At 55.8% G+C, this 14,969-nt stretch overlaps 1 protein-coding gene across 1 annotated transcript in view; it reads left to right on the top strand.

The window, feature by feature from the left end:
• The window catches only part of LOC126051446 (heat shock protein HSP 90-beta-like), a 41,611-nt gene extending 26,653 nt beyond the window's left edge, over window positions 1–14,958 (top strand). The window contains 21 exon segments of the mRNA XM_049830673.1: window positions 423–504; window positions 772–944; window positions 1,173–1,312; window positions 1,521–1,655; window positions 1,825–1,922; window positions 2,284–2,374; window positions 2,503–2,594; window positions 2,735–2,843; window positions 4,219–4,304; window positions 9,275–9,421; window positions 9,598–9,804; window positions 10,085–10,244; window positions 10,450–10,475; window positions 10,477–10,587; window positions 11,083–11,397; window positions 11,836–11,995; window positions 12,192–12,382; window positions 12,634–12,781; window positions 13,059–13,327; window positions 13,717–14,050; window positions 14,597–14,958. Coding sequence (XP_049686630.1) covers window positions 423–504; window positions 772–944; window positions 1,173–1,312; window positions 1,521–1,655; window positions 1,825–1,922; window positions 2,284–2,374; window positions 2,503–2,594; window positions 2,735–2,843; window positions 4,219–4,304; window positions 9,275–9,421; window positions 9,598–9,804; window positions 10,085–10,244; window positions 10,450–10,475; window positions 10,477–10,587; window positions 11,083–11,397; window positions 11,836–11,995; window positions 12,192–12,382; window positions 12,634–12,781; window positions 13,059–13,327; window positions 13,717–14,050; window positions 14,597–14,706 — 3,184 coding nt within the window. The 3' untranslated portion in view covers window positions 14,707–14,958.
• Window positions 14,959–14,969: the final 11 nt, after the last annotated feature.

Here is a 14,969-nt window from a genome sequence, read left to right as displayed (position 1 = left end):
CCCTTTCCTGCATGGTCACTGGGCTACCGAGCTGTCCCTTCCCTGAAATGCTCTCTCTGTCACCTTTTCCATAGCAAACAGGCTGTAAACAGTCCCTGGCACTGGGTCATGCCTGGGCAGTGTGACTCCCTCCCAGCTCTGGCGATGGCCACTTTGCACCTGGGTGCCACATGCTGAGGAGCAGCCAGCCTGCCCCTGCCTTCATACCCTCCCAGGGAGGGCCTCCCATGGCCCCTCTGCAGAGCCACATCTCCTCTGGCAGCCCAGGCTAGCAGGGGCTGTGGGGCAGGGACAGGGCAATAAATTTCATCCACCCTCCTCCTCCTGGTGCCTTCCACTGCAGAGACGGGGACAGTCAGAAGCAATGCCTGTCCCCTGCCCTGCCCAGTGTCCCGCTCCAAACCGCTGTGTCCCCTCCACAGGTACAAGGCTGTCTGGCTGATCTTCTTCATCCTTGGTCTGGGAACGCTGCTGCCATGGAATTTCTTCATGACCGCCAGGGAGGTGAGGGCTTCCCTCCTGCTGCTGCCCATGACACTAATTGTCCCCTGTCACATCTAGGGACCATGGTGTAGGTGTGGCAGCACAGCACAGCATAGAGCCCCCTCATTTGCACGCAGGAGGTAGAAGCGTGGGTGACCTGGGTGGGATGAGTGGCGCTGAGGTGGCAGGAGGGCTCGGCATGGGGTTGGAGGGGGGACAAGGGTGGCCTGAGTGTCCTGGGGGGAGGTCTTGCAGCACCTTGGCCCCACCGTGCCATTTCTCTCGCAGTATTTCATCAGCCGCCTTGCGGACCCGGAGGAGATGAGCAGCTTCTGGAACCAGACCAGTGAGGCTGCCTTGTCCCCCTCCTACCTGCAGTCCATGTTTGATAACTTCATGACTCTCTGTGCCATGGTGCCCCTCCTCATCTTCACCTGCCTCAACTCCTTCATCCACCAGCGGTGAGCCTTGTCCCCTCCTTGCCCCTACCAGCCCCCATAGGGCCAACCAGCCCTGGCCCGTCCTCCTGCCCCAGCACTGGGTCAAGCTGCAGCCTGTTCAGTCAAGTCAAAGGCAAAAACATTGGTCTCCTGTGCTGTGGTTTGGCTGGGATGCCCATGGCAGAGCTTGGCCTCAGCCTCACATGCTTTTGGGGGGTGGGTTTTCCTCACTGAGACCCTCTCTTACAGGATTCCCCAGCAGATCCGCATCTTGGGCAGCCTGGTGGCCATTGGGCTGGTGTTTTTAGTCACTGCGATTATGGTGAAGGTCACCATGAAGCCTCTTCCTTTCTTCGTCTTTACCATGATTAGCATCATCCTCATCAACTGTGAGTGAGGCAGCGGAGGGAAGGAAAGGGGCACAGCCCCATCGCTAGGGCTGATGTCTCTGGGAGAAAAGCATGAACCTCACTGCGGGAGAGCCAAGGAGGAGGGGGAATTGCCTTGCCTTGCAGGGCAGGAGCCTTGGCTCACCGCAGAGGTGCAGTCCATCGTTGCCTTTGGTTTCTCATTTCTGCTCATCTTTCTCGTTCGCAGCCTTCGGCGCCATCCTCCAAAGCAGCCTCTTTGGGCTGGCAGGGCTCCTGCCTGCCAGCTACACAGCTCCCGTCATGAGTGGGCAGGGCTTGGCGGGCACCTTTGCCGCTTTGGCAATGATCTTCAGTATTGCCAGTGAGTAATCCCTGCCTTGCAGGTGACAGGGCCTTCCCAGAGCACTGCTGTCAGCAGGATCTGCTGGGGTCATGCTGTAGGGTGGGAGATGGCAGTGGGGCCTCACTTCTCTCAGCCCTCATCATCTCCTTCCTTTTTACCCCCCGTCTCCTTCTTCCTGTGCTCCCAGTTGGCGCCCAGCAACCTGAGAGCTTCATTGGTTACTTCACCACGGCCTGTGTGGCGATCATGCTGGCAATCTTCTCCTACATCCTTCTGCCTCGCATGGTGAGCCTTTGTTGTCCTGGTGGGAAAGGGTGTGGGGACATGGGACCTTTTGCACATCACAGCAGAAGGACTGTGGCTCACTAGCACCCCAGCCTTGGCTCCTACCAGTCTCCACCTCCTGGATCAGGGCAAGCTCTCCCCTGTCCCAAGGGAGCTCTCTGGGATATTTCCCACCTCAGATACTCCAGTATCCTTGGGGTACTGTGGAAATGAGTCCCTGGGTGAGCAGGAAAGCATCAGTATCAGACATATTTTGCCCATATTGCATTTGCTCATATTGCCCATATCTGCTATTACCACACAGCCCCTGGTAGCCTTCTTTCCTTATGCATGAATGAGTTCTCCATGGCTGTCTCTGCAGGATTTCTTCCGATACTACTCCATGAAGGACAAGACAGAGTACCGTGTGTACAATGCAGAGCTGGAGACCAAGAGAGACCTGATTAAGAAAGGTGAGGGGCTGAAAGGAGGAAGAGGAAGGAAAAAGAGGAAGAGCTGAGAGGAAGAATGAGACAGCAGGACTAAATTCGATCTCAGCTTTCTGGGGTCTGCTATGCACTACTTGTGTCTTTCCTTGCAGACGAGCCCAATGGGATGGAGCAGAATAACTCAAAGATCATCCCTATCCACAACCCTGACGAGAAGCCCTCGGTCATTGCTATTTTTAAGAAGGTCTGTGAGTTGCCAGCAACCCCTGCCCTGCCCCTCACATCAGGGGATGGGCACAGAGGAGAGCGTGGGGAGAGGAGACCAGCCTTGCACTGGTCTCTTGCCCTGTGTTTGGTACCAGCCTCTTTCTTTTATCTGCCTAGCTCTGGGTCATGGCTGTGTCTGTCTGCTTTGTCTTCACTGTCACCATCAGCGTCTTTCCTTCCATCACAGCTAAGGTGTCCACTGTCCTCGGAGAAGGAAACAGATGGGGTAAGTGTGGCCAGAGATGGGGTGCAGTAGGAGGAAACTGCGAACAAGGTAAATGGGAGAAAAGAAAGTGGGGCTTGAAGTAGTAGGTATGTGTGGTGGTGGGTTGACCCTGGCTGGACGCCAGGCCCCCACCAAAGCTGCTGTATCACTCCCTTCCTCAGCTGGACAGGGGAGAGAAAATACAATGAAAGGCTCGTGAGTCAAGATAAGGACAGGGAGAGGTCACTTACCAATTACCGTCACGGGCAAAACAGACTCAATTTGGGGAAAATTAATTTAATTTATTGCCAATCAAATCAGAGTAGGATAATGAGAAATAAAAACTAAATCTTAAAACACTTTTCCCCCAGCCCTCCCTTCTTCCTGGCTCAACTCCACTCCTGATTTTCTCGCCCTCTTCCCTCCAGCGGCACAGGAGGACTGGGAATGGGGGTTGCAGTCAGTTCATCACACACTGTCTCTGCCGATCCTTCCTCCTCAGGGGGAGGACTCCTCACTCTTCCCCTGCTCCAGCGTGGGGTCCTTCCCACAGGAGACAGTCCTCTACAAACTTCTCCAACGTGAGTTCTTCCCATGGGCTGCAGTTCTTCATGAACTGTTCCAACATGGGTCCTTTCCACAGGGTTCAGTCCTTCACGAACAGACTGCTCCAGCATGGGTCCCCTGTGGGGTAACAAGTCCTGCCAGCAAACCTGCTCCAGTGTGGGCTTTCCGCAGGGTCACAGCCTCCTTTAGGCACCCACGTGCTCCAGTGTGGGGTCCTCCACGGGCTGCAGGTGGATACCTGCTCCACCGTGGACCTCCATGGGCTGCAGGGGGACAGCCTGCCTCACCATGGTCTTCCCCACGGGCTGCAGGGGAATCTCTGCTCTGGCACCTGGAGCACCTCCTTCCCCTCCTTCTTCACTGACCTTGGGGTCTGCAGGGTTGTTTCTCTTACATGTTCTCCCTCCTCTCTCCGGCTGCAGTTTCTGTGCCTGTTGCAACTTTTTTTCTTTCTTAAATATGTTATCACAGAGGCGCTACCACTATTGCTGATGGGCTCAGTCTTGGCTGGCGGCAGGTCTGTCTTATTGCTGGCTGGTATTGGCTCTGTCGGACATAGTGGAAGCTTCTAGCAGCTTCTCACAGAAGCCACCCCTGTAGGTCCTCCACTACCAAAACCTTGCCACACAAATCCAATACAGCATGCCTGAGGGGAAGAGGCAACCACTGGGCATGATGGTTTGGATGCAGACAGTGGCCTGGCTGGGAGACCATTCCAGCCCTTAGTGGGAAACCAGGAGGACCTAGACCTGAAAGACAGTCTCCGTCCAATTGGTGGGAGGCCCTGGGGCACCCTGGGCTTGTCAGTGACCTTCTCCCCCTTCTGCAGGTCTCTACTTCATCCCTGTCTCCTGCTTCCTGCTCTTTAATATCTTTGACTGGACGGGACGGAGTCTCACTGCCCTCTTCACATGGGTAAGCATGGGGCAGGGAGCAAACGCCCAGGCAGTCTCCATCCCCAGGCCCCTTGGCCTGCAATTGGGGCTGCCATCCATGGCTTGGAGCAGGAAGGAGGTGCAGAGATGATTCCTGCCTTGGCTTTAAGTCCTAAGCAGAGATTTATGGGTCAGAGCCGAGAACCACAATGTTGTCCTGTCCTCCTCCTACCCCTCTTTCAGCACAGCTTGGATGAAGCTGCCTCCTCCATTTCAGCCTCTTTGTAAACAAACCTTCACTCCAGCTATGCAAACAGTGAGACGGGATGGCGGCAGGGAAAAAGGGTGAAAGACAGGGCAGCCTAAAATAAAACCTCTGGCCTTGGCACAGGACACAGCTGCTTTAAAGAGCCTTGTCCTGGGAGCAGGGCAGAGCAATGCCATGTGGGTCCCAGAGCTGTCCCCTGCTGTGTCTCCTTGCTCTCATCTGCCCTGCTCAGAGCTGCTGGGGCTGAGTGATGGGAGCTGTGATGGGGGTGGGCGAGGAAGGGGGCTGTCCCGTCTGTCTCTTCCTGCTCCTTCACCCACCCCCCAAGTGCCGTTTTCCCCATATTGTTCAGGCTGTTTGTCTAGAGAAGCTCCTCAGCACCATGTGCTGTGGGGTCTGTCCAGGCCTGGCTTCCCCACAGCCTGGAGCTGCTTCTCCCCTGGCCATCACTGCTGGCTGCCCTTGGCCTTGGCCATGAGCCTCATTGCCTGGTGTCCAGGCCGCAGCCTCTGTGGTGAGATGACCCAAGAGTAGATGTTTCCAAAACAAGGCTGTGTGGAAAGTCTGACTGCATGCGGTTTCGGCCTCATTTCCCTGGTTGGGGCCCCGCTTTCTTCTTTTCTCCTCATCAAGCAGGAGAGGCTGCTGCTCTTGCCAGTTTGCCCACAGACATGGCAGCTGGCCTAACCTCAGCTTCCCCCTGTGCTGATGAAGTGTCCCATGGCTACGGCAGCCCAGCAGCTCCCAAGGCAGCTGTGTGTCTCTCCTGACCCCAGACCAGTGAGCCCTGTCATCTGTGAACCTGGCACCTCATTGAGGGGACCCTAGATGGAGCCAGGCACGTCTTGTACCGGGGGCTGCCTTGGTCCTAGCTGCAGGGACAACGCAGAGGGACGATGCCTCCTTCTTTGGCCCAGCCTCACGTCAGGGACTCTGTTAGGATCCGAGGAGACTGTAACTTGGTCTGTGCCTTTCCCAGCACTGTCCAAAACAGCCCCAGCATAATCCCTTTCCCAGATTGCTGGATGTTGCCCCACTTGGCTGGCAGAAGTTGTAGGAGGCTGAAGAGCTGGTTAAAGCCCAGTTTGCAGGCCCTGAGGTGCCAGAGGGGATTTACCTCAGCCAGCCTTGTCCTGCATGGTGGTTCGCTGCAGGAGATTGCGTGAGCGTGCACAAGGCTCTCCTACCTGCCTGTTGTTTCCAGCAAGGGTTTAGCAGTTGCTCAAAAGCTCAGCTCGGTATTTTGGCTCTAGTGCTGCTGCTGTCCAAGTCGGCTGGGATAGGACTTTCAGACCTAGTAGGACCCCCTTACTAGAGCAGGTGGTGATGCTGAGATTTGTTGCAGCAGAGAAAGTCTCTCAGCAACTTTGCCATCTCTGTGGCTCCTCTGCAGCCCTGGCGTAGCAAGGACAGCCTCTGTATAGCCCCTGCCAGCATGCCATGGGATGGGGAATGGCCACTTCTCACTGCTCAGTGACCTGTGTTTTTCTCCCAGCCCGGGAAGGACAGCTGCCTCCTGCCAGTGATGGTGGCCCTCCGTGTCATATTTGTCCCTCTTTTCATGCTGTGCAACGTGCACCCCCGTGACTACCTGCCTGTCATGTTCTCTCATGACGCCTGGTTCATCATCTTTATGATCTTCTTCTCCATCTCCAATGGTTACCTGGCCAGCCTTTGCATGTGCTTCGGGCCTAAGTGAGTAAGAGCTGGGGACAGAGGAAGGGTTGGTTACACCCCCAGATGCCAGCCCCAGCATTACTCTTGGAGTCTGGCTCTGCCCAGCTCTGTCATCTGGAGAAGGGGATGCAGGCACACCACATCAGGGAAGACAACCCCAGTGTCCTATCTCCCAGCCTTGTGCCTCCATATCCTAGAGATGAGGAAGCTATTGTTTGGGTTCTCCATTTCCCCCACCTGCCACGCTGGGGAATGGGCTGGACACAGCGGGGATCTGGAGGGGAGTAAAGTGTGGCACAGCACCCACAGCAGGGTGAGCAGCCCTGCCTGGCGCAGGAGCACAGGCAGCATGAGGAGCCCAGCTGGGGCTCAGCCAGGCGGGTGGTAGTGCACGGGGGAGGAGTCAGGGACAGGTGTCCATGGTGCCAGGAGCTTCAGGGCAGCCTGCCTGATGCACTTTTTCTTTCTTTACGAGCCTGTAATGTGGAGGCAGGCTCTTGGAGCCAAGGCAGATTTGCTCTTGCTGTTCCTCTGCTGCAGAGGAGCACAGCTTCTGGCTCCTCTGTGGCCTCCTCCCAGCTCTCTGTTGAACTCACAGCAGGACATGGGGCACGCATCCCCAAGGATAGGTCTGACACCTGTTTCTCCCCTAGGAAAGTGCTTGCCCAAGAAGCAGAGACAGCTGGAGCCATCATGGCCTTTTTCCTGTCGCTCGGCTTGGCCCTAGGAGCTGCTGTCTCCTTTCTATTCCGAATTCTCATCTAGCAGAGGCACCTGGAGGGTGCAGAAACACCAAGAGATGGCTCCACATCCTCCTCCAAGGCCCTGGACACCTTGGTGCCGTGGGGAGATGAACAGCTCACGCCTGCCCCTGCCAAATTGCACTGCCACGGCAGACATTAGACCCAGGGACAGTTCCACTCCTGCAGTGTTGGCCTGGCTCCTGCCATGCTCGGATGTGTGATGCCTTCAGGCCTATGTGCCTTCTCCTTCCCCATGCTGTGTGTGTGTAAGACCCCCAGGATCTCACAGAGGTCCAGCCACCTCCCACGCTGTACAATTTCCCCAGCTCAAGGCCAAAAGCCATTCTCAGCCTCCTCTTCTCTGACAGAGTTGAAGGCGGGTATCCAGTGTTACTCCCTCTCTTGCCCTTGTCCCAAAGATGCCTAGGGACTTGCTCTCATCTCCTTTCCTTCCAGGGGGCCTCAACACTTATTCTGCTGGTGAGACTTGCAAACAGGGAGGAGACCCCCAGCCAGCCTCACCATACCTGCTTTCTGCTAGGCGCACATCTCCCTGCCCAGCAGTATCCCGGGGACATAGACATCTGTGTCCTCCCCACATAGAGAACCAACACCATGGCTAGGCTGCGGGAGGAGGAGGTTCCACACCCCACCTTCTCCCCCTCTTCTTGCCTTTGTTCCCTACTTTTGTGCGTGTGTGTGTGTGATTCTGCCATTGTTTTTCTGCCTCCTGGTTGTGTGACCGGAGGTTCCCATTGTGGACTTCAAGAGGCAGCAACTCCCTTCCCAGCCAGGCTGCCTTCCCTACCCACCTGTGCTGCAGGGGGAGGCCTGACCTCTCCCTTCACTTTCCCATCCCTTGTCTGTGTAAATGTGTCTGTACAGTTGCTATTTTCTATAAAAAGACCAAAACGTCCCTTTGGGTATGCGTGTGTCTCCATCACCACGGGGGAGAGGGCTGCAGAGGGGCAAGGGCTGAAGGGAGTGGGCACCGGCACTTCAGTAGCCGGCATCTAGGCAGGAAAGCCGCGTGTGTATCCCCCGCAGAGACAGGCCCAGTGCCTCTCCGCTGTGGGGACACGGCCAACATGGGAAGGGAGTACGCCAAGGGGCCACCAGCACCTCTGGTAAGGAAGGGATGCACCTGCGTATTTTGGGGTGCAGTGACCTGCAGCACATGCACCTGGGACCTTTCCTCGTGCTGGGAACGGCCGGTGTGCCACCTCCTGCTCCTGGGCGGGAACTACACCACCCTGCCCGCGGGCCTCCGCCCCACACACCACCCCTCTGCCCCACAATCATTCACAACCATCACCCCGCCCCCCGGCACCCACGGCCAAAAGGCGTGGAGCCCCGGCCCTTTCATCCCAGCCTCGGCTTCTTTGCCGGTCAGGCCTGCGTGCCCACAGCTTCAGCAAGGAGAACACGGCATGAGGTTTATTGTATTGCCCTTAGACGCTAAAAATACAGCGTATCCAAACACAGGTTTCCATTGAGGAAAAGGATCCCTACAGCCCGCCCCCGCCTCCAGAGCCGGTCGCCTCCATCTTGTCCCCGCCGCATCCGCAGGGCCCCCGGTTACACAGGGCCCCCAGCTTCAGAACGGCAGAGCTACACGGCTCTCGGGGGAACCGCAACATGGAGCTAAGACAGCAGGCAGCTTCTGGGCCTATGCGGATGGCCGGTTCCCTGCCCGGGCCCGGAGCCTGCGGCCGGGGAAAACCGCGGAAGCACCACCCTGATTGCTCTGGAACCCTCTGGAAGTTGCTCTGCACCGCTGCCGCCCCCTGTGCCCCTCCGCTTGCCGGTCGCGGGAAATAGTCCCCTTGGGCAACGGGGAGTCGCGACCGGGAGCGGCCCCTGTAACGGCATGGGGCTGAGAGATGTGCCCCCGCCTCCACCATAGCCGCCGCCATTAAATGGCAACGGTGATGGGGCCCATAGGGAGTCCTGCCGCATCGCCCAGGCCGGGGAAGCAGCAGCGACAACGTCCCATAAATGCTGCAGCCAGGGTGGAGAGGGCGACTGCGCTAGGCAAGGCCCACAGGGAGGCGTGCTCATGAGGGAGGTGGGAGCCGGAATACTGTAGTAGGGACCAGCGCCGTTTTAAGGCGGAAGGAGATGGTGAGCGGTGAGGAGCCGCACCCCCCACACCCCCCCCCCCTTGCCTAGGAAAATCGGCCATGGAATGGGTATAGCTCCTCTGCTGGTCGCTCACGCTTGGCACAGGTACAGTGAGGATCCTACGCTGCGCCTGGTGCTCCTGCTGCCCACCTTCCCCCAATCCCGCCCCAGTGCTAACGGCCTGCGCCTGCCTTGCAGATGCCTGAGGAGGTGCAGCACGAGGAGGAGGATGTGGAGACCTTCGCCTTCCAGGCGGAGATCGCCCAGCTAATGTCACTCATCATCAACACCTTCTATTCCAACAAGGAGATCTTCCTGCGGGAGCTCATCTCAAACGACTCTGACGTGAGCCCGGTCCCTGCTCGCCCCTGCGGGGGCAGTCTCCTTCCTCTGCTGGGGGGCTCAGGGGGAGGCTGATGTCCCGCCGGCGGTGCCCTGGGAGAGGCCGGTGCCTGGGGTGGTGGCCTGCGAGGCTTGTGCTGGGGGAGGGAGGCCGTCGTGAGCATCACCCTCTCCCATAGGCGCTGGATAAGATCCGCTATGAGAGCCTGACTGATCCCTCAAAGCTAGACAGCAGTAAGGACCTCAAGATTGACATAGTCCCCAACCCCCGGGACCGCACGCTCGCCCTGGTGGACACTGGCATCGGGATGACAAAAGCAGACCTCATCAACAACCTAGGCACTATTGCTAAATCTGGTACCAAAGCCTTTATGGAAGCCCTGCAGGTGGGTTGCCTTTGGCTGCATAGGTTCCCCGGGCCCTGGGCCCCAGGCTTTCACTGGGGTATAGCTCCAGCCCTGCTGCCTTTTTTGCTGTGGTAGCTGTTGGCCTACCTGAGTGTGCTTCCCCACCTTAGCAGCAGGGTGGAGCTGAGGGTAGGGCTGGCTGCCTGTTGGCACTTGCCTCTTTTTGCCTGCATGCTAACCCAGTTCCTTGCTGCTGTGAATCAGTTGCAGACATATTCTGTCTTTTCACTGGTCTATCAGTCTTTCTTTGCCTTCACAGGCTGGCACAGACATTTCCATGATCGGGCAGTTTGGTGTGGGTTTCTATTCTGCCTGTCTAGTGGCTGAGAAGGTGGTTGTCATTACCAAACACAATGATGATGAGCAGCATGCTTGGGAGTCGTCAGCTGGGGACTCCTTCACTGTCCAAACTGACCATGGTACGTGTTGTACAAAACCCTAAGTGTATTTCTCTGCTAGAAGCACCCCTTTTGCTGGTGCTCCCTAGAGCTGTGCTGTGTTGTCAGGTATGCTTGTTAATGTAAGGTACTGAGTAGTGTTTAGGCTCAAGGAGCTGGTCCCACTTGCTTTCTGCCCTTTAATGCTATGCCCTGGGATGCTAATGTTTCTCTCCCCACATTGTAGGTGAGCCCATTGGAAGGGGCTCCAAAGAAAGTGATCCTGTATTTGAAGGAGGACCAGACAGAGTACTTGGAGGAGCAGCGTGTCAAAGAGGTGGTGAAGAAGCACCCCCAGTTCATTGGCTACCCCATCACACTCTATGTATGTAAGGGAAGGACTGTGGGGACCCACTGAAAAGCTGGAGGCAGGGGTGGGTGTTATTGGGAGCAGGAGCCCAGAAAAGAGCAGAGTACAGTCTTTTCTATTCCCTTCTGTAGCACCTGGCTGCTGGGTATTGAGCAGTGGTGCTCCTAGCTTCTGTGGCCAGAGGTGATTTGAGGCTAGGGGCTCATTGGAGGTGAAAGGTGGTGGGTATCCAGCCATGCTTTTGGTCTTTGATCTGTGCAGCTGGAGGTCATCTAAACCAGCCATAGAGGCAGGAGGGTTTTCTGCCCCTTGTCTCATTTTCAGACACAGGTTTTGGTTCCATGAGCTGTGGAATGACTCTTCAGGGCTGGTTTCAGGAGAAGCCCTGGTTCTAGATGTTGCATTCATTGGGCCTTGGAGGACACCTATTTCTTTCATCTGGAGCAAAAGGATTCCTGGTAACTGTTGCTTGGGGCTGAACCTGACTCCTCTTTCTCTCTTTCTCCACAGCTGGAGAAGGAGCATGAGAAAGAGATCAGTGATGATGAGACAGAGGAGGAAAAAGATGAGAGGGAAGAGGAAGAGTCAATGTCCAAAGATGAGGAGAAACCCAAAATCGAGGATGTGGGCTCTGATGATGAGGAGGAGGGAGAGAAAGGCAAGAAGAAAAAGACCGAGAAAATCAAGGAGAAATATATTGACCAGGAGGAGCTGAACAAGACCAAGCCTATTTGGACTTGCAACCCTGATGACATCCCCCAGGAAGAGTATGGCAAGTTCTACAAAAGCCTCACCAATGACTGGGAGGACCACCTGGCTGTCAAGGTGGGTGCTGGGCCACCCTGGCTTGCAGAGAAAGACAGAGGGCACCTTTCTAGCCCATACTTAGAGCCACCATGTTGTTGTGCCTCAGTGGGACTGAAGGCTCCTGGGCCACTTGGTGGTGCCTCAGCTCGCACTGCAACTCCTGTGCAAGTGGGAGGGTTGGCAGTGCCAGCCTAGAAGCAGAACAGGAGGGTGTTGGGCCTCAGAGAAGCATAACTTTTCCATCCAGGCCTGCTGGATGCCAGAGACCTCTGGCATGTGGGGGGAAGTGGGACTGAGGAGGGGGAAATGCAGGCTGCTTGGATGCTAGAGATCCTGCTGTCCCCCCTGCCAGCCCCAGTGCTGAGGAACAGCAGTTCAGCACGCCCACAGTGGGTTCTGGGGGAAGGGGTAGAAGGGAAGCACCCCGGCAGCTGTTTTTCCTTCCTGGCTCCGCAGCACTTTTCTGTGGAAGGGCAGCTGGAGTTCAGGGCCCTGCTCTTCATCCCATGCCATGCCCCTTTTGACCTCTTTGAGAACAAGAAGAATAACATTAAGCTGTATGTGAGATGTGTCTTCATCATGGACAGCTGTGATGAGCTCATCCCTGAGTACCTAAGTAAGAGCCCCCCCGCCTTAGCTTCTCAGTGCAGAGCCTGGAACCCTCACAGCCTGTGGTACTGCTCCTAGTACAAAGCAGCTGGATGAGGCACTAGCTGGTGTGGGCGCACAGCAGTCAGTGTCTTAGTGCTTTTCCTCCTGTCATGAAGCTCAGAGCTTTTAACCTGAGTCCTGTTTTCATTTCTGCTACTCAGACTTTATCCGGAGCGTTGTGGACTCAGAGGACCTGCCTCTGAACATCTCTCGTGAGATGCTCCAGCAGAGCAAGATCCTCAAGGTGATCCACAAAAACATTGTGAAGAAATGTTTGGAGCTCTTCTCTGAGCTGGCAGAGGACAAAGAGAACTACAAGAAATTTTATGAGGCCTTTTCCAAGAATCTGAAGGTGAGCTGGGTACTGTCCATGTGGAGAAGGGAGGGGCCCATGACCTGTCTGCCTGAGGAGCAATTTGTCCCTGTGCCATGTCTTCTCTGCATGGGTGTTAGGGTAGAGGGGGTCTTGCGAGCGCCCCAGAGAGCCTTTCTAGGCCCAACACTCAAAAGATCAGGAGGTGGGCAGAGATGGCTGTGCCTCAGGGGTGGCCAAGTGCATGCAAGTCCTATCCTGGAGGCTTCATGCATCTTTTCTGCCCCCAGCTGGGCATCCAAGAGGACTCAACCAACCGAAAGCGCCTTTCAGAGCTGCTGCGTTACCACACATCCCAGTCAGACGATGAGTTGACTTCGCTTTCAGAGTATGTGTCCCGTATGAAGGAGACACAGAAGAGTATCTACTACATCACAGGTGAGCCAGAGCTCCTCCATGCCTTAGCAAGGTGGAGGCAGGTTACCTGCTGACCAGCCCTAACTTAAAACAAATTTTTCCAGGAAGGTCCTGCTGTCTTCAGCAGGCCCTCCCTGCTGAATCACAGCCCATCCCTGGGGGCTGGGGAAAGACCACCAGGCCTAGAGCCCTAGCTGCAGCCAGTTTTATGCTAGGGGTTCCAAGTGACTATTGCTGTTAGTTCTGCTGTAACCAGCTCTTACATCTTGGTGACATCTCATTTTTACTCCCCACACAGGGGAGAGTAAGGAGCAGGTTGCCAACTCAGCCTTTGTGGACCATGTGCGGAAGCGTGGCTTTGAGGTGGTATACATGACGGAGCCCATTGACGAGTACTGTGTGCAGCAGCTTAAGGAGTTTGATGGCAAGACCCTGGTATCGGTCACCAAAGAGAGGCTGGAGCTGCCTGAGGATGAGGAGGAGAAAAAGAAGATGGAGGAGAGCAAGGCCAAGTTTGAGACCCTCTGCAAACTCATGAAGGAGATCCTGGACAAGAAGGTGGAGAAGGTGAGGAGGGCTGGGTGCTCTGTGATGCTGGCAAGGGCCCCAGCTCAATCAATGCAGGCCTCTCATCTCCTGCAGAGGAGCTGCTAAAGGAGACTGGAGGTCCCAGCATGCACCATCTTGCTCTAAGCAGCCAGGCTACAGGTAAGGGGCACTGACCCCAAATACATGCATTGATGGGAAAGGTTAAGTGTGGGAAACATGCAGTGGGTGCTGAAGATGCTGGCTGAGCTGTGCAAACGAGTCTATGTAGCAGTCCTGGAGCTGCTTGGAGATCTCTGCTTGCTTTGGGGTGAATGTGGGGTAAAGACCTGGGGTATCGTGTGCTGTGGCTGGGCCCAGTCCAGGGCATATGGGGACCTTGCTCAGCTAATCCTTGGCTACATTGGCAGGTAACGATCTCAAACTGGTTGGTCTCATCTCCCTGCTGCATAGTCACCAGCACCTATGGTTGGACAGCCAACATGGAGTGCATCATGAAGGCTCAGGCACTGCGGGACAACTCTACCATGGGCTACATGATGGCCAAGAGGCACCTGGAGATCAACTTGGACCACCCAATTGTGGAAACACTCCACCAGAAGGCTGATGCTGACAAGAATGACAAAGCTGTCAAAGATCTGGTGGTGCTACTCTTTGAGACTGCTCTGCTGTCCTCTGGTTTCTCCCTGGAAGATCCCCAGACCCACTCCAACCGCATCTACAGGATGATCAAACTGGGGCTTGGTAGGTAGCTGTCCATGCAGCTTCTCAGGCCTGGAGCAGGTCCTGAAAGCAGGTTAGCTGGTCAGGCTAGTGCGTAACTGTCTTGGGGCAGGGGGAGGCCAGTACGTGAGCCATGCTGGTGTGATGTGCAGAACTGGCTGTGTCCATAAGGTGGCTAGGGGCAAGTGGAAACCTGGAACAAGGTACTTTAGGAAGGCTCAGGGCTCTGAGTGGACTGTCCTGTCTTCCACAAGGCCAGAAGCAACCACCACCAGGCTGCTCAGATGACAAGCTGAGGGTTTTTATTTCTTAAAGAGTGAATGTCAAAAGTCTGTAATGGGAGATGTAGCCAATCTGGTAGAACAACTTGTGCTTGCACCCAACTTTTTTCTCCAAATTGGCTATTTGGCTAAAAATGTAAATCAGGAGGTGCTGTGGCTTGGTATAACTAATAGCTCTGTCCCTCAGGCTGTGGGCAGGAGCCAGCCTTTGCTCTGGGAGAGGCTGTACCTCTCGGATCAGGTATCACTTGGAGGCCTCATGTCTTCCTTTCCTCCCCTCTCCCAGGCATTGATGAAGATGAGGTGATGGCAGGGGAGCCCAGTGCAGCTGTCCCTGATGAGATCCCCCCTCTGGAGGGAGATGAAGATGCATCCCGCATGGAAGAGGTAGACTGAAGTAAGAGGAAGCCTCTTCCCTCACTTGCCAGACCTCTGCACCATGTCATGTCTGCTTAGAACAGGGTCTGCTCCCACCAGCTGCTACTGACTCCTTGGTGATGTCTATGGGTTTTGATTTGTTTGTTTGGGGTTGTTTTTGGCAGGGTGCAGGAGGGCATGATTTCCTGTCTGTCAGTAGTGAATGATTCAGGCAGCCTGAGGCATGTTTGTGTCTTTCTGCTTGTGTAGGAACAGCTGATGGGGAGTGGAGGTGAGGAGTC

Source organism: Accipiter gentilis, chromosome 28 (genome assembly GCF_929443795.1).
Source record: "Accipiter gentilis chromosome 28, bAccGen1.1, whole genome shotgun sequence".
Lineage (NCBI taxonomy): Eukaryota > Metazoa > Chordata > Aves > Accipitriformes > Accipitridae > Astur > Astur gentilis.
The sequence above is the reverse complement of the archived record's forward strand: the minus strand, read 5'-3'. Positions and strand labels throughout refer to the sequence as shown.